The 21,840-nt window shown below is 43.7% G+C and overlaps 1 protein-coding gene and 1 long non-coding RNA gene across 6 annotated transcripts; one reads left to right on the top strand and one right to left on the bottom strand.

Moving 5' to 3' along the window:
- The first annotated feature begins 772 nt into the window (after positions 1–772).
- LOC117540065 (solute carrier family 22 member 5-like) lies at positions 773–13,534 on the top strand. 5 transcript variants are annotated; one of them, XM_034206489.1, is made up of 10 exons: positions 773–1,200; positions 2,213–2,316; positions 7,330–7,484; positions 7,612–7,783; positions 8,449–8,575; positions 9,139–9,236; positions 9,914–10,128; positions 10,347–10,529; positions 10,910–11,045; positions 13,113–13,533. In XM_034206489.1, the coding sequence occupies exons 1-10, from the start codon at positions 802–804 to the stop codon at positions 13,216–13,218; spliced, it is 1,695 nt and encodes a 564-aa protein (XP_034062380.1). In that variant the 5' UTR covers positions 773–801; the 3' UTR covers positions 13,219–13,533. The 5 variants fall into 5 exon arrangements, 4 of the variants coding, with proteins under 4 accessions (XP_034062380.1, XP_034062379.1, XP_034062382.1 ...); XM_034206488.1 differs by having other exon boundaries at positions 7,330–7,791; positions 13,113–13,534; XR_004568111.1 differs by lacking the exon at positions 13,113–13,533 and having other exon boundaries at positions 7,330–7,791; positions 9,914–10,124; positions 10,910–11,024.
- On the bottom strand, positions 7,637–10,923 carry LOC117540067. Its single transcript, XR_004568113.1, has 3 exons — positions 10,832–10,923; positions 10,618–10,654; positions 7,637–9,274 (listed from the first exon to the last, which is right to left on the bottom strand). It is a non-coding gene; the product is annotated as an uncharacterized LOC117540067 (long non-coding RNA).
- Positions 13,535–21,840: the final 8,306 nt, after the last annotated feature.

Genomic DNA, 21,840 nt, shown 5'->3' with positions numbered 1-21,840 from the left:
TGCAACATTTCAATCCAACAGAGATTTAAATGCCAGACAAAGGTATCTGATAGATCAAATGTGAACAGTTACAGTTGCTGGGAGATTAAATATGTGCAGATCTTTTGTCTGGTTCCTGCAGAGTCTTGTGCGGCAAGTACAAAGTGGAAATCATCATTAATTACTAGATTTGATATTTGCTCTTTGATACACCTGTATGGATCAACTGGAGCTTCTGATTTAGTGTGATTGACCAAATGATCTCATACAAATTCTAATTAGACCAATGCAACATACGATCTTATTATTTATAATTCCAGGGACACATTTAGCGGATTTGATATAAGCAATAAAAATACCCCTGAGGAAAAATACAAGATGACCGCTCACCCTATATGGAGTAGGTGCAGGCCATAGAGTCATAGACTGTAAAGGTGCAGACACACACTCAGGTCAATAGGTCATCGTTATAAATTCTGAGACAGAGCTAAACGCTATTATGTTTAAACTGAACAAAGCTATATTTTGTCAAACGTAATCTAAGCTAACATGTTGACATAGATGTAGATCGTATTTTATGTTTATTTGGTGCAAAGTGGACAGTAGGCTATACAGTAGTTTCATTGTGTAACTCTTTTTTTTATCCAGGAACTGTATGTGTCCTGTTAATGTTCTCAATATCGGTTAATTAGGAACATCTCAGCCAACACTGAATACAGTGGGTGGGATGGTTTAGAAGCTGTAACAAAACCACTCCTTTTGAAAAGCCCACTTCAAAATCCTTCCACAGTGTGCAAGGAGCAAAAAGCCAACACAAACAACATGACTGACTATGAGGTTGCAACTGCCTTTCTCGGGGAATGGGGACATTTCCAGCAGCAGGTGTTTTTCCTACTCTGTCTCACCGTCATCCCTAACGGTTTCAGCGGCATGTTCATCGTCTTCGTCGGCGACACGCCGTCCCACCGCTGCGTCATTCCCGCAAACGTGAACCTGACGGCGGCGTGGAGGAACCACAGCATCCCGCTGGAGCTGGACAGCAACAGCGGCGCGTTAGTGCCCAGCAAGTGCTCCAGATACAGGCTGGGAGATGTGCTGAGTTTATCGGACAGAGGCTTTCTGCCCGGGGTCGACGTTAACATGTCTAATGTGCCGACTGAGAGCTGTTTGGATGGGTGGGAGTATGACCAAAGCGTGTACATTTCTACCATCATAACGGAGGTTTGTGCACAGGTCTGCGTCGCTTCTGGGATGCAGCTGACACTGAGATGACGCATGAGGAATGTATATGATATTCATAAAGGAAGTAGGCTATAAGCAGAGGCGGCAAAGGTTCTCAGATCTTGTACTTGAGTGAAAGAACCGGAGTGTGTAGGATAAGAACATTCCTTCATTTGAAATGTAACTGAAGTAAAAGTACAAAATAATAAGCTTCAAAATATACCATACCATACTCATTATGCAGATTAGCCCATCCCAGAATAATATTTATCATATGTTTTGATTATAATTATTGATACATTAAAGTGTTATCAAAAGTGGTACAGTTACAGCTAGTTAATTACTCTGTATACTGCAAGGTAGCATTGTATTTACTCCAATTGTAACTCAATTATAAATTATATTTCACATTATTAATCAAAATCTGCGTAGTAACTAAAAGTATTAAATAAATGTAGTCTACAATATTTACTGTTGAATTGTAGTGGAGTAGAAGTACGAGTCGTAGCATACAAATTCTCAACATTTTACTCAAGTAGGCTACAGTAGCCTACTTAGTAATTTAGAGTTTTTAAATTGAGTGCAAAAACTACATTTCATCTTGATGTTGCAATAGATTCAGAGATATTTTCAACATCTACAAGAAATTGCCTCACATATAACATTAATTGTTCAGCCACCAAGTTATCAATCGTTGGAAACAAAAAAAATAATGTATTACATTTTCAAAGATGTGTCTAATTCCACTCTCGTTAGGTGCATATTTGGACATAATAAATAAAACACTTTTTATTTCCAGTAATAACAAATAAATAAGCCATTAGGTTATAATTGTTAAAAAAGCCAACATTTCAAATTTCTGCAAAGTAAGTTTATTTTGATATAACTATGATAATTGTTATGATTATACACATACACATACAAATGCACTCCTGTGGTACTTTTTAGACCGTTTTTTGATAAGAAATTGCTACTTTTTGTGAAGACTTAAAAACTGCCTGTGTGTTTTCAGTGGGACCTGGTCTGTGACGACAGGTGGAAGAACCCGCTAACTTTTTCCATCTTCTTCTGTGGTGTTCTCACTGGCTCCTTCGTTTCGGGGCAGCTCTCTGACAGGTGGTGAAAGATTAACTTTAGTTTTTCAAAACGTTAATCACTAAGTAAGCGCTTATTGTGGCCAACAGGGTGGGTGGAGGGGGTCTGGAGGACGGGCTTGGGCTGACAGCGGAGGACCCGGAAGGGGTCTCGGGCGGACGGCCCAGGGGCAAGGCAGAGTTCAAGGAAGGGGTCTCGGGCGGATGGCCAGGGGGCAAGGCAGAGTTCAAAAAGGGGGACTCGGGCGGACGGCCCGGGGGCAAGGCAGAGTTAAAAAAGGGGGACTCGGGCGGACGGCCCGGGGGCAAGGCAGAGTTCAGGGTGGGGCGAAGGCCAAACAGCTCCGGAGGCCGGGCAGGACCCGGTGTCAGCCGAACAGGAACCGGAGCCGGTGGAACAGGCTTAGGCAGGATCCCCCACGGAAGAGGACCAGGAGTTGGCAGGACCCCCGGCGAGACAGGTGATGGCGGGGCCTCAAACGGAACAGGACAAGGGGTTGGCAGGACCCCCGGCAGAAGAGTTGACTGTGGGACCTCCAGAGGAACAGGACATAGGATTGGCAGGACCCCCGGCAGAAGAGCAGTCGGCGGGACCCCCAACGGGACAGGACAAAGGGTTGGCAGGACCCCCGGCAGGAGAGTAGTCGGCGAGACCTCCAACGGGACTGGACATGGAGCCGGCAGGACCCCCAGCGGAATCTCCATCGGCACAGGACATAGGGTTGGCAGGACCCCCGGCAGAAGAGCAGTCGGCGGGACCCCCAACGGGACAGGACATAGGGTTGGCAGGACCCCCGGCAGGAGAGTAGTCGGCGGGACCCCCAACGGGACAGGACATAGGGTTGGCAGGACCCCCAACGGGACAGGACATAGGGTTGGCAGGACCCCTGGCAGGAGAGTAGTCGGCGGGACCCCCAACGGGAGAGGACAAAGGGTTGGCAGGACCCCCGGCGGAACCTCCAACGGCACAGGACATAGGATTGGCAGGACCCCCAACAGAAGAGTAGTTGGCGGGACCCCCAACGGGACAGGACATAGGGTTGGCAGGACCCCCGGCAGGAGAGTAGTCGGCGGGACCCCCAACGGGACAGGACATGGAGTTGGCTGGACCCCTGGCAGGAGAGTAGTCGGCGGGACAACCAACGGGACAGGACATAGGGTTGGCAGGAGAGTAGTCGGCGGGACCCCCAACGGGACAGGACATAGGGTTGGCAGGACCCCCGTCGGGAGAGTAGTCGGCGGGACCCCCAACGGGACAGGACAAAGGGTTGGCAGAACCCCCGGCGGAACCTCCAACGGCACAGGACATAGGATTGGCAGGACCCCCGACAGAAGAGTAGTCGGCGGGACCCCCAACGGGACAGGACATAGGGTTGGCAGGACCCCCGGCAGGAGAGTAGTCGGCGGGATCCCCAACGGGACAGGACATGGAGTTGGCAGGACCCCCGGCAGGAGAGTAGTCGGCGGGACAACCAACGGGAGAGGACAAAGGGTTGGCAGGACCCCCGGCGGAACCTCCAACGGCACAGGACATAGGATTGGCAGGACCCCCGACAGAAGAGTAGTTGGCGGGACCCCCAACGGGACAGGACATAGGGTTGGCAGGACCCCCGGCAGGAGAGTAGTCGGCGGGACCCCCAACGGGACAGGACATAGGGTTGGCAGGACCCCCAACGGGACAGGACATAGGGTTGGCAGGACCCCTGGCAGGAGAGTAGTCGGCGGGACCCCCAACGGGAGAGGACAAAGGGTTGGCAGGACCCCCGGCGGAACCTCCAACGGCACAGGACATAGGATTGGCAGGACCCCCGACAGAAGAGTAGTTGGCGGGACCCCCAACGGGACAGGACATAGGGTTGGCAGGACCCCCGGCAGGAGAGTAGTCGGCGGGACCCCCAACGGGACAGGACATGGAGTTGGCAGGACCCCTGGCAGGAGAGTAGTCGGCGGGACAACCAACGGGACAGGACATAGGGTTGGCAGGAGAGTAGTCGGCGGGACCCCCAACGGGACAGGACATAGGGTTGGCAGGACCCCCGTCGGGAGAGTAGTCGGCGGGACCCCCAACGGGACAGGACAAAGGGTTGGCAGAACCCCCGGCGGAACCTCCAACGGCACAGGACATAGGATTGGCAGGACCCCCGACAGAAGAGTAGTCGGCGGGACCCCCAACGGGACAGGACATAGGGTTGGCAGGACCCCCGGCAGGAGAGTAGTCGGCGGGATCCCCAACGGGACAGGACATGGAGTTGGCAGGACCCCCGGCAGGAGAGTAGTCGGCGGGACAACCAACGGGACAGGACATAGGGTTGGCAGGACCCCCAGCGGAACCTCCAACGGCAAAGGACATAGGGTTGGCAGGACCCCCGGCAGAAGAGCAGTCTGCGGGACCTCCAACGGCACAGGACATGGGGTTGGCAGGACCCCCGGCAGAAGAGTAGTCTGCGGGACCTCCAACGGCGCAGGACATGGGGTTGGCAGGACTCCCGGCAGAAGAGCAGTCTGCGGGACCTCCAATGGCTCAGGACATGGGGTTGGCAGGACCCCCGGCAGAAGAGTAGTCTGCGGGACCTCCAACGGCACAGGACATAGGGTTGGCAGGACCCCCAGCGGAACGTCCAACGGCACTTGAATAGGGACTTGAGTGGGAACTCGAGAAAGGGGTTGAGAGGGAACTCGAGAGGAAACTTGAGAGTTGACTTGAGAGGTGACTTGAAAGGGATCTCGAGAGGGAACTTGAACGGAGACTCGAGAGGTGACTTGAGAGGGGACTCGATAGGGAACTCGAGAGGGAACTCGAGAGGAGACTTGAGAGGGGACTCGAGAGGGGACTTGAGAAGTGTCTTGAGAGGGGACTCAAGAGGGGACTCGAGAGGGGACCTGAGAGGGAACTCGAGAGGAGACTTGAGAGGGAACTTGAGAGGAGACTCGAAACGGGACCTGAGAAGGAACAAGAGGGGACTCGAGAGGGAACTCGAGAGGAGACTAGAGAGGAAACTTGAGAGGGGACTCGGGTAGGAACTTGAGAGGAGACTTGAGAGAGGACTCGAGAAGAGACTCGAGATGGGACCGGAGAGGGGACTTGAGAGGGAACTCGAGAGGAGACTAGAGAGGAAACTTGAGAGGGGACTCGGGTAGGAACTTGAGAGGAGACTTGAGAGGGGACTTGAGAGGGAACTTGAGAGAGGACTCGAGAATAGACTCGAGATGGGACCTGAGAGGGGACTTGAGAGGGAACTTGAGAGGGAACTCGAGAGGAGACTAGAGAGGAAACTTGAGAGGGGACTTGAGAGGTGACTTGCTTCGGTCGGTACGCCGACAGGACACAGGGAGCTGGCGTCGGCTGGAGAGCCAGCAGGAGACGAGGTGCTGGAGTCGGCCGGTACGCCGACAAGACTCGGGGAGCTGGCGTCGGCTGGGGAGCCAGCAGGAGACGAGGTGCTGGAGTCGGCCGGTACGCCGACAGGACTCGGGGAACTGGCATCGGCTGGAGAGCCAGCAGGAGACGAGGTGCTGGAGTCGGGCGGTACACCGACAAGACTCGGGGAGCTGGCGTCGGCTGGGGAGCCAGCCCTGTAGCCGAAACTGGAGTCAGGCCCATGGCTTCTGGGGCAGGTACTGAAGCCGGAACCATGGCTGCTGGGGCCGGAACTGAGGCCGGAACCATGGCTGTGTCGGCCAGTTCTGTTGCCGGAACCATGGCTTCTGGGGCCTGAACCAGGGATGGAACCATGGTTGCTGGGGCAAGGACTGGGGCTGGAACCATGGCTCTTGGGGCTCGGGCTGCTAGCTTGGCCTTGCGACTCCTTCTCTTAGCAGCCACCTGAATACTCCGTGGACCTCCATAAGCCAGACGAGTTCCAGAATACGACTCCTGGACAGGAACAGGAACTGGGGCAGAAGCATGGGTTGACTTCAGACGGAAGCCACCGAGGCGTATGGTACCAGGTTGGGAATTGGGAGACAAGGAGCTAGCATGCCTGGGGCTAGCAGACCGGGAATCACACACCGGGAGGATCTTTGAAATCCAGCCAGGTAAGAACTTCACCAAACCTGGTTTCTCTCTAGCCATCTGGCGCGCCTCCGACAACACAGCCTCTCGCTGCTGAACTCGGGGTGCTCTCTTCCATCGATCCGAGCAGTTAGCCAAACAAAAGGAAAAATGCAATAATTCCAGCTCGAACGGATCTGCTGGGCCCATTTCTGGGTTAGTTCCTTCTGTCAGGGATGAGCGAAGCAAGCAGGACCCAAATGCAGATTAACAGAAAATACACCTTTATTCCAAGGCAAATATGAGACAAAACAGAACTCTTCCCCGTGAACAACGTCAAACTACAACAAGGAACTAACACAGACTAACAGAAACCACAGAACCTAAATGCACACATGACTAATCAAACAAACAAGAGACAGGTGAGGAGGGAGGAGAAAACACAGGGGCACCAGGTGAACACAATCGGGTAATCAGGGAGGGAAAACAGACAGAAAGCAACAGGCAAAACAGGAGGTGAACACTTTTCAAAACAAAACAGGAAACCAAAGACAGAAAAAGACAAGACAAAACACAGACAGATCTTGACAAGTTTTTATTACAGTGTATTTTTTTTAACATAAATTTAATTTTTATCACAAAAAACAATGGACACTTCCATTGTTACATTTGATCCAGCAAAGAGTATTTTCAAAAACTAATCATATATTTCATTTATATTGTTGGGGAATGAGTTAAAGACAATATATATAAGGAATTGTGCATGTTGAATTTAGTTCTGTATTTTTTTTAAACCCTGAAATATGTCCCAGTTCAATTTGACCCGAACATTACCAAAGGGTGCGAAATGTGAACATAACACAATGGTTAACTTCAACAGCTATGCAAACTCTGGTAAACAATTTACACTACTGTATTGTACTTACTGGATTTGTCAGTGTTTTGTCGACTTCAGTGAATCATACTAGTACATTTGAGAGTTCCATTGGTTGACCTTTGCATCTACTTGCATGGTCATTTACGTGTGCTTTGTATCATTTTTAGGTATGGGAGAAAAATAGTGTTGTTTGTAACCATGGCAGTCCAGACAGTGTTCACATTCATCATGGTCTTCGCTCCATCCTGGCCCGTGTTCTGCGCCCTGTTCTTTATTGTCGGGATGGGACACATCTCTAATTATGTGGCTGCGTTTGTGCTAGGTACTTTTGTTTGTCTCTATTCGATGATTTCAGCTGTACAGTATTTAGTTGCTAACTTGTCCATGAAAAATAATTTGTCATTCATTGCCTGTGCTTTAAATCTCCCCCCTTTTCTCCTGTGCTTCAGGGACAGAGATATTGAGCCCAAAAGTTCGGACAATTTATTCCACCGCAGGTGTGAGTATTTTCTTTGCTGCAGGCTACATGTTCCTGCCACTGTTAGCCTACTTCTTGAGAGACTGGAGGATGCTTCTCTTAGGCCTCACCCTGCCTGGCTTCCTCTATGTGCCTCTCTGGTGGTAGGTAGGTGTGTTTGCTTGAATGTGTAGGGTTCTTATTTTTCTAGTTGATTTTATCTCTGGCTGTGTTTCATTTCAAGTGTTTTATTTTCTACAGTGTTGAGTGGTGTATAGTGTACAGCGTTGCTTTAAGTATTACGTTCATGAAGGTCAATCAATTAATCAACATAGTTCCTGTCAAAAGCTAAACAGATTGTTTTTTTAAAGCTGAAAAAATGTCCCAATTAATCACGTAGTTGATAAACATAATAAATACAGTCCTTCTTTGATAGTAAAATATAAATGTTATAGGGCTGTGGTGTTGTGACATTAAACTTGTGACTATGACATTATGACAATTACTTTTTAATGTATTTTTTGGATCTACTCTATCATATTAAAATGCATGCATAATTGTCGGATTAGGTATACATTTAAGAAAAAGTGTCATACATATATATGGTCACTATATTCACAATGTAATAACAGTAACATCATTGCAACAGCATCAGCCTTTTTCAACTTTATCAAGGCTTTGTTAGGTATGTTTTACTTTTATGGAGGATCATTTGAGCAGTCAAAGGACTCGGAATAAGGTAAAATAAAATACCTTTACCGTACAGTAATAATTTCTCTCTTCTGGGGGATTCAATATCTGTCTCTCTCTCTGTTGTGTACTGAGGCAGGTTCATCCCAGAGTCTCCTCGCTGGCTGCTGTCTCGGGGCAGAGTGGAGGAGGCAGAGGCCATAGTGAGAGATGCTGCTAAAAAGAACAAAATCAAGCCACCGCCGGTCATCTTTAGTCCTTTGCAGGTGAGATCTCACTGAAAAAAAACTGTTCATGTAAATGTATAAAAACTGGGCACAGGGCATTTTCCTAATATGATAAGCCAGTATCATATTTTTTTACTTAGTACTTTTTTACTTAAAAATGTATTCAAAAGATGTGGTGTTGGGTTGTGAATTATCAACAATTTAGGAACTGGACAACCTAAGAAAAAACTGTCAAAACTACAACACTCACATTAATATGATCACACTACCTATTTGATTTGTATTTTTTGAGAATTATGACTAAGGGGAGATAACAAATAAGACAGGTTACAATTTAAACATAAACTGGAGAAATCTGTTTCCTTTACCTCTACTCCTAATTACTACAAGAATCCCCCCCCCCAGTCTTCATTGCACATTGAACTTTTGCCTTTAATCCTGATCCAGACATTTGGGTACTACATGTGTGAACACGTGCACATGCATGTGGTCACTCAGCAAGTGGCCATTCATACACAAGCATCTCTCTAATGAAATTATTTCTAGAGTGATGGCTCTGCTTGCTAAGTGTTTGTTATTCTGAGGGCTCTGCTGCCCCACAGAAAGAACTTCAATGCGAGACGAGTAAGGCCCTCAACATCTGTGACCTGCTCCGTTCCCCAAACATCCGCTGGATCTCCCTCACGCTGTGGCTGGTCTGGTGAGTCCCTGCTGACCCCCACATTCAGTACAGTGACCCTGCATGCACAAATACACACACGCAGACATATACTGAACACACGCTGTTCCAAACGCACATACGCACACTGTTCAGGCCCAATGACAGTCCATTGAACTAACAACAAATAATGACCTGTCAGGTGCTGTGAAGCCTGCAACTCAGATCAAAATCAGGTTTCATAACTGCACAGTATGCCTGTATTAATCCTGTGCTCACTTCCTTACTGAAAACTGATGCAGTTTGATTTAGAAACAGTTTAACTTAGTCTGACGGGAAATAAGTCGTAATCTCCATATCCTTCGTCATAGCAGGTTGATAAGTTACAAGCTGCATGGACATTCTTTCTGAAAGAAACACTAACATTTCAGTTTTTGTATCAGTCATCACCATAGACTGTATCACACCTCAAGTGGCTTATAAGGGCCATTGTAATTACGTTTGAAAAATAAATCAAAGCTGGGAATGGATTGGTAATATTTAGTGGCCGCAATTTGCTGTGGGACATTTGTGAAACACTAGATGAGAGTTTCTAGAAAAGGAACAACAATAATATGAGTTTAATTTGTTTTCTGACTACGCTGTTGTGTCATGCCTGAGATCTACTAACTAAAAACGTATTCTAAATTGATATTAATGTTTAAAATGCATCCCCACAGGAACACCTTGACCATTGCTTACTTTGCTCTTTCCCTGAACACGGCAAACCTTCACGGTAACGCTTACTTCAACTGTTTCGTGTCGGCTTTGGTTGAGATACCAGCCTACACTTTGTCTTGGGTAATGTTTCGCTGGTGGTCCAGACGACTGAGTCTCTCATCAACCCTCTTCATGGGAGGAGTGTTTCTACTCTTCGTACAGCTCATGCCAGCAAGTATACACCTTAGAGGAAGCATTTTCACAGTAGATTAACAAAGATTTGTGCCTTTTGCCATTTGTTTGTCTATGTAGGTTCACTCATTATATAGTATTTTTAGATGTAAAATGTGTCTGATTTCTCAATTGCAAGCAAACATAATTGCGGATAATTGAATTTGCATTTTATATAACTCAACTTACAATGTAACCCTCTGAATGCTTTACCCGCTCTAGACCTGGTTTATCTCTCCATAACACTGGAGATGATGGGGAAGTGTGCGGTGACGACAGCATTTGCTATTGTATACGCATACACAGCTGAACTCTACCCAACAGTGTTGAGGAATACGGCCTTTGGGGCCTGCTCCATGGCCTCCAGAATAGGCAGCATCATTGCCCCATACTTCATTTACTTAAGTAAGGATGCTCTCACCTTTGCCTTATTTTACACTTTTTACATTTTCCCAAGCATATCATTATTTGGATGCACAAAGCTGTTTCTTACCCAACTGACCTCTTGTTAGAACAAGCTGGTGCCTCCACTGAAACAAAACAGAACAAAAGTCACAAGAACAAAGAATCTAAAAGCAGGCTTGATTAGCAACCACATCGGATAGACTAACTCTTTCACTTCAAATTTAGAGGCTTCTATTTAAAGATGTATTGGATTTGATTTAAAGTACTGATGCAGCCACATCAAATCCTTACAGTCTCTATACCTTTTGTCTTTTTGTTGTTTTTAATTGCTGTGGCCATGGTTGTTTTTCACTGTCTCCTCCTTTGATGTGCTGCCACAGGAAGCTATTCCGTTTCACTGCCTTACATCCTGATGGGAAGCATTACAGTTGCGTCGGGGTTGCTGAGCCTCCTGCTGCCCGAGAGCTATGGAATGCCTCTGCCTGACACCATCAGTCACATGCAACACTTCCCCGGGTAAAACTGCACCTTCCTGTCACCAAATCTCCCAGAAATCATTGATATTATTTATTAAACATAATCATTTGTATTTTAATTACAATTAACATAAACATTTACTGGATTTGGTTTTCGAATTTTTTTTTTTAAAAAGCAAATATGTACTTGGCTCAAAACTCATTTGTCTACAGGCATTACAAGTAAATCAAAAGAAAGAAACATGGCTAACTGTATGCTTTAAATCTGAAATATATATTTGTATGTGAATGAAAGACAGAAAATAAAAACAAAAAAATATGGCCCCCATAAATAAATAATAAAAACAGTCCAAATAACCAATTTTCTACAAATATAAATAAATTACAATTCATCATATTCATAATAAAGACGATTATATATTAACATATTAAGTTGGATTAAAAGTTGATTGCTAACATTATAAAAAAGCGGCCTAGGATATGTCCTTATATTGCCACCATATAACTTCCACTTGGTAATTTCCTTTTCTAGTGCCTTCAAGAATGATCTTTTCACGTTATCAATTGCTTTTATAAAAAATAAAAAAGGCAGAATAGTCTAGGTCTGTATTCTAGCAAAATTATAATTGTCCCTGCTATATTCCTGCACTCGGCTTCAACCCACCAGGGACATTTATTACAGAAACTAAAAATGATATACTCACCACAGCCATAATTATGTGTAACCAGATGAAGGCAAACAGCACACTATAGCAAAGCCAGCTTAACATGAATAATCATTTTATGAAATACGCTTCTTTATTTTCTGACAGTCTGATGAGAAGATCAATACCAGAAGGCAAATATATGTATTTCCAAATAATATAGATCAGTGGTTCTCAACTGGTCAGGCCTCGGGACCCACTTTTTACTTGGTCAATACATCGCGACCCAACATTTTGAAGCACTCAAATCTATTCAACAAAAAATCGTGCTGTAATATATACGCTTTTCAGCATACAATATTATATCCCTTCACAGAACTAAAGTATGCTTTTAAAAAAGGTTTAATGAGATGATGGAATCAAAGCTGAACTATATAAAAAGGCACGCATGCTGAAAACCCAACCCCAGTAGGGGGGTCTGGGGGGATTCTCCCCCAGGAGATTTTTAGAAATACTAACATAAACTATGCATTCTGGTACACTGAGAAGAAAATAAATAAATCTATTACTACCCGACATATTAATAATATTTTATGCCATTGTTTGTTTTTCACTTTGTTCTGACATCTTGCTGCGAGAAGAGTAAAGAGGAGATTGTGGGTAAGGGTAGATAGCTCCCATTGTTCTGTGACCTGTCAGTCATCAAACCGGGGGTCATATGTCATTATGTGTTCATTTCTATCTGAAGTTGTAACCATGGATGTATAAAAAAGAGTTCTACCGCAAAGTTATTCTCCGTGGGGACTTCCGGCAACAATCTTGATTCTGATTGGCCAGAAGACTCGAAAAAACATCAGCAAAGATATTTTATTGAGAAGATGATCACTATGTGACAGAAGTTTTCAAAACCGTTTATGGTCTCCGGTACTTCCAGTCCAACTCCGACTGCATGCACAGCGTTAGAAAATCGGTCCTTCAAAATAAAAGTTTGACTTTTCCCCCAAAAAAAAAAGAAATCCAATTTTTTCTTCACTCACACATCCGCGACCCACTCTAAACGGGTCCGCGACCCACTTTTGGGTCGCGACCCACCAGTTGAGAACCACTGATATAGATATTATAGTTATAATTATATTGCTCAGACTTAGCAAATTAGTCTTATTAAAATGGACATTCAGATTGATTTAAATAAACAAACATCTTGGCAGTGATTGTGTTTTTTGTAATGATATTTTTTATTTGTGTCACATAGTCATTAAGTGTCTGTCAGTGATTAACAGTGCTTGACTTAACTGCACGTATCCAGTTTAATTATAAACTAAATTGCATCTCTAGCCAGTCACACTGACTCAACACATTACATTATGTGATAATTCACTCAGTGCATTCAGGCCTCAACAGCACTGTTCAGTATCTGTGAACCATTACTGCATCTGAATCAATGTTTTCTTTATTAACCCTAGATGTTGTAAGAAGACACCCTATAAACTCACAAACACAGAAGAAAAGGAAAAGGTTGCAGAAGGGACGTTTTCCCTTGAACAAGGAGCCTCACTGTTATCTGCCTGAAGCAAAAACTGGATAACCATCTTATCACCTTACACTTATAATAACTGAGAATAATAACAATTGATGTCACTAGATTTGTGAAAGCATTTGACTTCAACTGCACCATGGAGCTTGAAAGTTATTTTGATTTTTAACCTCATAAACATGTACGTAACCTATAAAAAGTGATGCCACCATCATCATATCCTCTTAAGAGTCATGTAGATGATGAGGATAAGGAGGGGTTGTTTTGGTGACTATATTAAAGAATGATATGAGATGTTTTGTTTGTTTGCCATTATCTTGTCTGAACATCCAGTATCAGGAAGTTCTGTGGTTGTTTGGGTACATTACCTTGTTGTTTTTTTCTGCTACGGCAGGGGTAGGCAAGTAAGCGTGGCCTTGGGCCAATTTTTTGCTGAGCCGCAAGATGGCGGGCCAGAACATAATCAAAGCCTAATTCAAGGAATTGATTTTGGTAAGAGGGCGCAGCGCCCCTGTTCCCCGGTTCAGAAAAAACTCTGATATCGCTGATAACCCTCCATCAACACTCTGATGCGCAGTCAGATCCGCTGATTGGTTCACTGATGATATAGGCGCCCAATCCAGAGCCTCTGGCTAGACCCGCCCAAAGGGAGGCTCGTCCTCTCTAGCCCCATTTCAGTCCCAAAGCCAGGGCTATTATCTGTATTTTAACAGACTTATCTTTTAAATTGAGGTGTAGCCTATTTATTGTTCTCTTCAAAGTTTATTTTTCTCTGAAATTTTAGGGAGGATGGTCCTCCCTTTCCTCAATGGACGAGCCTCCACTGAGTAAAGTAGAGTTATTCACTAGGTAGCAGTGTTATTTAACATACTTTTATTCTGATAAGTATTGTCAAGTTCTCTGGGTTTTTGGCATTTATTTGAGTGTTTGCCCACATTTGAGAGGCTTGAGGGGCAACAGAGGACGCATGGACAACTGGAATCCTTGTTCCTTTTCTTTATTTCAACTTTTCAAGGACACATTAGGATTCTTTCAGGTTGAAAACCTTTAAAAAATACCAAAGGACAAAATAAATCAATTACAGCAGTTTTGCTTTGCAATTTAATATATTATAACCTAAATTAATCAGTAACCAAGTATTTTACTCAAACTCAATGTATTTAATAGTTAAATAAGTACTTTAATTGACCTGGTTCCCCACAACCACACATTTGCCATATGTGACCCGCTCTATCGAAATCAGTCGAAAGTCGCAACGGCTCATTTCAAAATAAACGTGGATTTGCGTAAAAAAACTAGTTTTTCGGGGTTCGGGTGTTTTGTTTGATTTTAAATAAACAAAGTCTTGGATTTCAGAATATGACATTTTTATTTCCAAAATCACACGATAAATACATGTTTGAAGCTTGTAAAGGGAAGATGACAGCTCTCACTCGCCACTCTGCTCTTCCACAGCGCCGCTTCCCCTCCCTCCGCTGACATTATGAATGTAAGCGGAGATGTCGGGACAGAATTTATTTTACCGGACAAAATTTGAAACTCACCGGTCATGTTTCAATAATAATAATAAGAATGGTGTAGCAGAGTTTCCGTTAGCAGATAATCACCGGACTATGACCGGATATGCTGATGTTTAAAACTCAGTTAATGGGGCTCATTTTTATATTGCTTCAGTTTATAATCGTTACAGATCGAAAAGTTCAGATTCATTTTTCAATAAATGATTCCACAAACAACAAAAAACATCATTATTACATTCAAACAAACCAGTGGCGGCGCCAGAGATTTTCTCTAGGGGGTGCTGTGGGGTAGCTTGACGTTTCATAGAGGGTGCTCAAACATTAAGGGTTTCCCAGCGCTACAGTTGAATTGTCTACTGCAACACTCCCCACACACACCTGCGACTGTTACAATGAAGGCTCGATAATCAGCTCACGGCATATAGGTGTAAGCAGGGGTAAAGTGCTATTTTTACAAGTGGGGAGTGGACCTCACCTCCTCTAGGAGATTTTTTTAAATATTGAAGTTAAAAGCATCAATCTAGTGCACTTTGAGAGCAACATTAAGAGATCTATGGATACATCTCTCAACATACATATGAAACAGAACTGGAAACAGATTTTCTATTTCTTCATAGACATTTTACAAATCACTCCCCTTTTAAAACAAACCGTTTGAGACCCACTGAGATAACTAGACTAAAGTTAACTATCTAAACACTGAGAGTCCTTTACTTCACCTGAGCTGAGGTTATCTGAGACTCTCAGTCTGACAGGAGAGAGTTCTCCCTCCACCTTGTTGTTGAAAAAGCTCCTTATACCCGTTAGCTTGGCTAGCTAGCACCAGATGCTAACCACAACGATCTCCGGTAGATACCCACCGGTGCTCTCTCTCACTCGCTCGCGCAGGCACACAAAATGGCTCGTGACACACACACACACACACACACACACACACACACACACACACACACACACACACACACACACACACACACACACACACACAGAGCTTGAATGAAACACAGAGATCTATTATGTGCAGAATCCCTCTCGCTTTCAGGTGGTTTTGATTGAGTGTCCACATGTGGATGTTTAAGGACTAAAAAACGATAATTTTTTCACTTTGCTGTTAGCAAATCATTTGGCGCTCTAGCTAACAGGAAGTCACTCAAGTGTCACAAAGTAATTTAGCCTATGGGTAGGTCAAAAATCGAATGGGTGCTGGCCATTGGCCTAATCATATCACCTGTGTTGGCTTTATGTTTTTGGTAAAAAAAATTGTTTGTTTCACATTTGCATTTGATTTAATCAATACTTTTTTTAATTTAATAAAAATAATAATTTTCGAAAAAAAAAAAAAAAAACATTTCTTGGGGGTGCTTAGGGGGTGCTTTGGCAATCCTGGGGGGTGCTTCAGCACCCCCTAGCTCCCCCCTGGCGCCGCCCCTGAAACAAACTAGCCTACTTGTAGTAGGCTAGATGAAGACGTACATTATTCAAAAGTTTACATTAACTTTGAATAATAACACGGGAGAAACGGATGCTCTCTTTTCCCCTCTCCCTCCCTCTCTCTCCTGACAGCCCGTCAATTTCTCATGCAGCTCGCTAAACAGTGGGCGGGGCTTCAGGTGATTATGCAGAGCTGCGTGTCTCCGTCAGACTCAGCAGCTGATCTGATCTCTCTCGGTCCGGTTATACTTCACTCGCGTTTATGACCATATCGATCAGATCCAGCTCTCCTGATCGGCCTTTATAGAGAGCACCGATCAAACTATTAAGAGTGAATATCGGCCCGATAATGACCGGCGGACGATAATGACCGGCGGACGATAATGACCGGCGGCCGATCGATCGGCGGCTAACGGAAACCCTGATGTGCGACTGTCGGTCCTATGTTGTAAAAAAAAAATTTTGATTCTCAAAATTACGGGCCAAATATTGTTGCTGGCGGGCCAACAATGGCCCGCGGGCCGCCTGTTGCCGACCCATGTGCTACGGTGACTGTATGTTTTACCCCATAAGCTACTTTCTCTTTTTTGCATCTGTTGAATAGTTTGAAGTTGTCCACCAAAACTCTCTGCCAGGAAAATAATAGTAAAGGCAGAAACAACAGCCAGAGTCCACAGTGTGATATAAGGCAGGTATTCAAAATATTCACCTGTACAAGGAGAAGGGGAAAATAAAAGTGTGTGTACAGAGCATCCAAACAACACATAGGTGCTGATTATCCACATAAATGTGTCGATGTGCTTACACAAATTCAAGTTAAACTACATAGTATGGGAGTAATGGGAGGCGTGTGGCGCAGTGGAATAGTGCGCTGGTGTTCGGATCAGGGGGTCACAGGTTCACCCCAAATTGCTCCTGTGGGGATTGCCCACAGTATTGAGTATGTAAGTCGCTTTGGATAAAAGTGTAGTATGTAGTACCTGATATTGAAGACAAATTGACTCACTCAGCTTAACAAAAAAGGAGCAAGGCAGCTTCCTATTCTGGAAACAGTAATGCAAACGCCTGTCACTGTGTTCCTGAGCACTGTTGGGTAAAGCTCTGCAGTGTAGGCGTACATCAGAGATGTACCGTTGATGATAACAAGTTTACCCATCTCCAGAGCGACAGCCAGCTCTGATAAAGCTGAAACGCAAGAAATTGATTAACAACAGAATAGAATGAAAACAATACCTGCCCCTAAATTATGTACTCTGTGAATTATGAACTGCATTATGTTGGCCCAGGTTTTTTATAAGAATAATGCATTGAATACAAAATATTATATCTCTGTATCCAGCAAAATTCTGACAATGTTATATTAGTGCATAGCTGAATCCGTGGAGTACTCTAAGACTGAAAGCATTTGCTTGGAAGCATTGCAGTACCATGATGCACCACATCATGACACTGCTTACTTTGAGGCACCAGTTGAATACGATACAGTGACACTCCAAGGAATAAGATAAAGATGACAGAGTCGGCGTGGGAAGTATTTCAGTGCCAGCCAGCAGGAAATGTAAGCTGGAGGTTTTCCAGGCACTTCAACCTACCAAGACACTCAGAATATGCTCTGGGAAGACATAGGTAAGGAGGCCTACCTCTCTAGCCTGTTGCCAGCATGATCCAGCCTGACATGGGCAGTGGCATTTTCTCCTGGAGGCCAAGTTTTTTCGGATTGTAGTTATCATTTTAATAAATAAATAAAAACACTTAGTTTAGTTTCGGAAATTATTTCTTGTGTGTTGCTGCTGGCCGGTCTCTCCCCCATTCTCATTGAGTATTTTACAAAGAGTGAAACAGCGCCCCTCTGGATGTTATGGTGAAACAGTAGATAGCACTCTGTTGCGAGAGGAGGCCAGCCGAAATTGGCTTCCCTTGGTGAAAAAAAATGGAGGGATTGACCAATCAGATGAGGCTCACTTCATGCCCCTGCCAACCTGTGATTAGTCAGGGCCATGCCAAGGGAAGCCAAAGACGGCTGGCTTCCCTTGCCTCACAATCAAATCAAATCAAATGTTGCAGTGTCCTAAAACCCGGAAGTAAGCTGCGCGCGGTTTCCCTCGACAAAAAAGCAATGGGATTTCTCCATAGGATTTTGGAAAATAGCTCTAAATAAGGTCAGTGGAAAACGAACCTGTTAGATAAATGCACGTTTTGTTCAGTCGGATAATATCCACATGTCTACCCTACTTGTATAATTTTCGAATCATAAATCTAATCGATAGAAGATAGATAGCGCCACTGCACCACTATCACCGCCGTTAGAAAGTAGCAAGCAACAGAAGCAAGTGCAATTATGGAGGGTGGAGATTTGGAGTATTTCATCAAAAGTAATTGTACTAAACTTCCGCTACAGCAGCAACAACAAATACAATCTGATGACAGGCCAATGCCCAAACTGGAGCTGTGTCCAGCGAGGAAAAAAGGAGCGAATCGGACGTAAAACGTTAAAGGTTTCCTGATTTAGTTTGTGAATAATAATAATAATAATAATAATAAATGATATTTATATAGCGCCTTTCAAGGGACCCAAGGTCGCTGTACATGGTGGACAAACAAAACAAACAGACAATCAACGGGCAAACCAAATAAATAAATAAAGGAAGCCGGGGGACAAGAAAAGGGCTAGGGCCCGAAGGCCAGGGTGAACAGGTGTGTTTTTAGTGATGATTTGAAGATGTCCAGGGAGGCAGCATTACGGATCTCGGCAGGAAGTGCATTCCAGAGAGTGGGGGCCGCAACACTGAATGCCCTGTCACCAACAGTTCGGAGGCGAGAGCGGAGGATGGAGAGCAGGCCCATGTCTGAGGACCGCAGATTAGAGTTTCGGCTGGAGAGTGCGTGCGGACCTGTCGGTTAGATAACAGGCGTGTGTAAGTCCTGCATCTGTATGATACAAATGTGTGTAAAATGATACCGGGTGCTGTAATCACTCATCTGGTTACGTTATTACATTGACCACCACACCCCCGACCCAAAAGAAAGGACGTATTATTGGCTTCCCCTCATTTTTTTCCCACGCCACGCTACTGGACATGGGTGGAGATAAATGGATAGATGCATGGTGAGATAAACTTTGCTTGTTTTGAGTACAACCCACCACCAGAGAGGTATGTAGAGGAGGCCAGGCAGAGAGATAGCAATCAGGTAAAAAGTAAGCAAAGAGAGGCAGCATCATGTAGCCAACTGCAAAACAAAGACACACACACAGTGATGGGAACAATACCCGTACATCACCAGTCAAGATCTCAGTGGACAGGAAGAGAGAGAAATATATTAGAGAAGTTCAGGTGAAGATAATAGTGTCTCGTCTACCCTAGACTAACTCATCACTCATTTTTTCAGCTTTTTTCAGCAGAGAAAAAAGAAAATCGTGGCTATTAATTTGATCGTTAAAACTGTAAAATAGTAGATTCTTCATTTTTTAAATGACCTCTATCGGGATGATTGCATCGCACCAATCTTGAGTCAGGTTTTCCTCAGGAATCAGACAGTGGTGTCTGGGAATGTCTGTCAGGAATACAACAGAGAAAACGCCAATCCATTGGGCACGATGCTGGCACAGAGCAGGAAGAAGACAACCTGCTGGAAACGTCCCCAGTGACCCAGAAAAGCAATTGTCTCATTGTAATCCTTCATATCATTATCCTAACTGTCCCCTCCAATGTTTTGCAGGTTTTTATCTGCTGCAACAGAAGAAAAGACCGGTTTGCCCTCTCCAAAGCTGTGAGCTAGCCACGCCCCTGTACTAGACCAATGCTAAGATTAAAAAAGAGAGTTTTACAATATTTTAGGACTCTTAGGACTTTTGTTACTACCATCATTTATTCATAGTTTTTTTTTAACCTGTGCTAGTTAACTTATCTTTTTTACTGCTACTTATTTCTTCCATGGTTGTTGAGTCATTGGTTTTTATTTGACGTGTTTTAGCCTCTTATATTTAATGTTGCCCACTTATTTATTTTCTTGCCTTCCATGCACCATCCCTTTGCTGTTGTAACAACATATTTCCTGCTGAGGAACAAACAATGTTCAATACCCAGACATAGCTGTCAGGGAAACAATCATGTATAAACTATAAACAAGATACCCTTATAGTACTTGTAATGAAAAGATCGCAATGTAGATCAAGTCAATCAAGTCAGGAAGTTCTCCCAGCAACATTGTTGTTCTTTTTTGAGTTTTTTATTGCATTTACAGGTTATATATTCCAAAGGGTAAACAAAGATATTGATAACAGATCCGATAGTTTTTTGACAAAGCAGTATGGTGTCACAACAAACATGCCATCTGTGCAACATTTGTCTATAGTGAACATGTTGTGCTTTTCAATGTTGTTCAAAAAGAAAATAGTGCAGTGTTTTGATATTAATGCTCTGTTTTGATATATGTAATTTTACTTAGCTTGCAAAGAGCGCACGCACTATTAATTTGTTCCAAAATTATTAAGGCCATATTTGTATCATAGTGCTCCATTATGCTAATTATCAATGTAAAAAAGTATGTGCTGACCAGCCATATGAAGTATTATGATACTTGACCTTATATATCATGATAAAAGGCTTCATAGCCTTCTATTATCTTGTAATAAAGCAATCTGAATATTTGTGAGTGCTTGTAAATGTGATAAAAGCCTTCAAACTATAACAATTATGTTCGTAGGCATTATAGACATACAGTAAGTGTAAACAACAGTGTTATCAGAACCGTATACAGTAGTATAATATTTATGAATAACTCATTCATGTTTGACAATCAGAGTCTACTTTCCAAATCCACCACAGGTTTCAAATGTTCTTTTCTTGTGATGCATGGGCAATTCATGCTGTAGTGATGAAAGACAACAAAGATAAAACAATAATTAGCTTTTCAAAAGAAAAAAGACTGATGACACCATCATAACATCCTCTCAGATTGACACAAGTTTACCCATCTCCAGAGCGACAGCCAACTCTGATAAAGCTGAAACATAAGAAATGGATGGATTAACAACAGAATGTGAGTGTTTTTTTTATCAAATGTTCTCCTTTGCTTGAGTGACTCCAAAGCTTTATTCAAGTCCTCCTCTTTCTCTTAGCAATTATTCCGCTTGAAAAGCCTTCTTAAAAAGGAACTCTCTCTCTCTCTCTATATATATATATATTTAGGGCTGTCAGTCGATTAAAATATTTAAATGCGATTAATCGCATGATTGTCCATAGTTAATCGCGATTAATCGCAAATTAATCGCAAATGTTTTATCTGTTCTAAATTTACCTTAGAGGAATATTTTTCTAGTTTTTAATACTCTTATCAACATATGAGTGGACAAATATGCTTTATGCAAATGTTTATTATTATTTGAACAATGACAAATATTCTCATGAATATTAAACACAACAACCTCTGAACATTACAAATATTCACCTCAATTCAACCTGGAACCTCTCTCATTCAATAATACAAAACAAAGTGTGTGTGTGTGTGTGTGTGTGTGTGTGTGTGTGTGTGTGTGTGTGTGTGTGTGTGTGTGTGTGTGTGTGTGTGTGTGTGTGTGTGTGTGTGTGTGTGTGTGTGTGTGTGTGTGTTCGTTGGAGCTATGTGCAACTCAAGGCATATGCTCGAACGGGAGCTGCCTGGACGCTGCAATCATGTTACGCGCACTATCCGTGCTGAGTGTGCTGA

This window comes from Gymnodraco acuticeps, unplaced genomic scaffold (assembly GCF_902827175.1).
Source record: "Gymnodraco acuticeps unplaced genomic scaffold, fGymAcu1.1, whole genome shotgun sequence".
Lineage (NCBI taxonomy): Eukaryota > Metazoa > Chordata > Actinopteri > Perciformes > Bathydraconidae > Gymnodraco > Gymnodraco acuticeps.
Note: the sequence above shows the minus strand (reverse complement) of the source record. Positions and strands in the feature narration are given on the sequence as shown.

What these genes read in the sequence shown, in the direction of transcription:
- LOC117540065 (XM_034206488.1), top strand. Translation starts at nt 802, where the DNA reads ATGACTGACTATGAGGTTGCAACTGCCTTTCTCGGGGAATGGGGACAT. An exon ending in TCGGGGCAGCTCTCTGACAG is followed by an intron (nt 2,317 to 7,329) that starts GTGGTGAAAGAT and finishes TATCATTTTTAG; the next exon opens with GTATGGGAGAAAAATAGTGT. An exon ending in CCCATACTTCATTTACTTAA is followed by an intron (nt 10,530 to 10,909) that starts GTAAGGATGCTC and finishes GTGCTGCCACAG; the next exon opens with GAAGCTATTCCGTTTCACTG.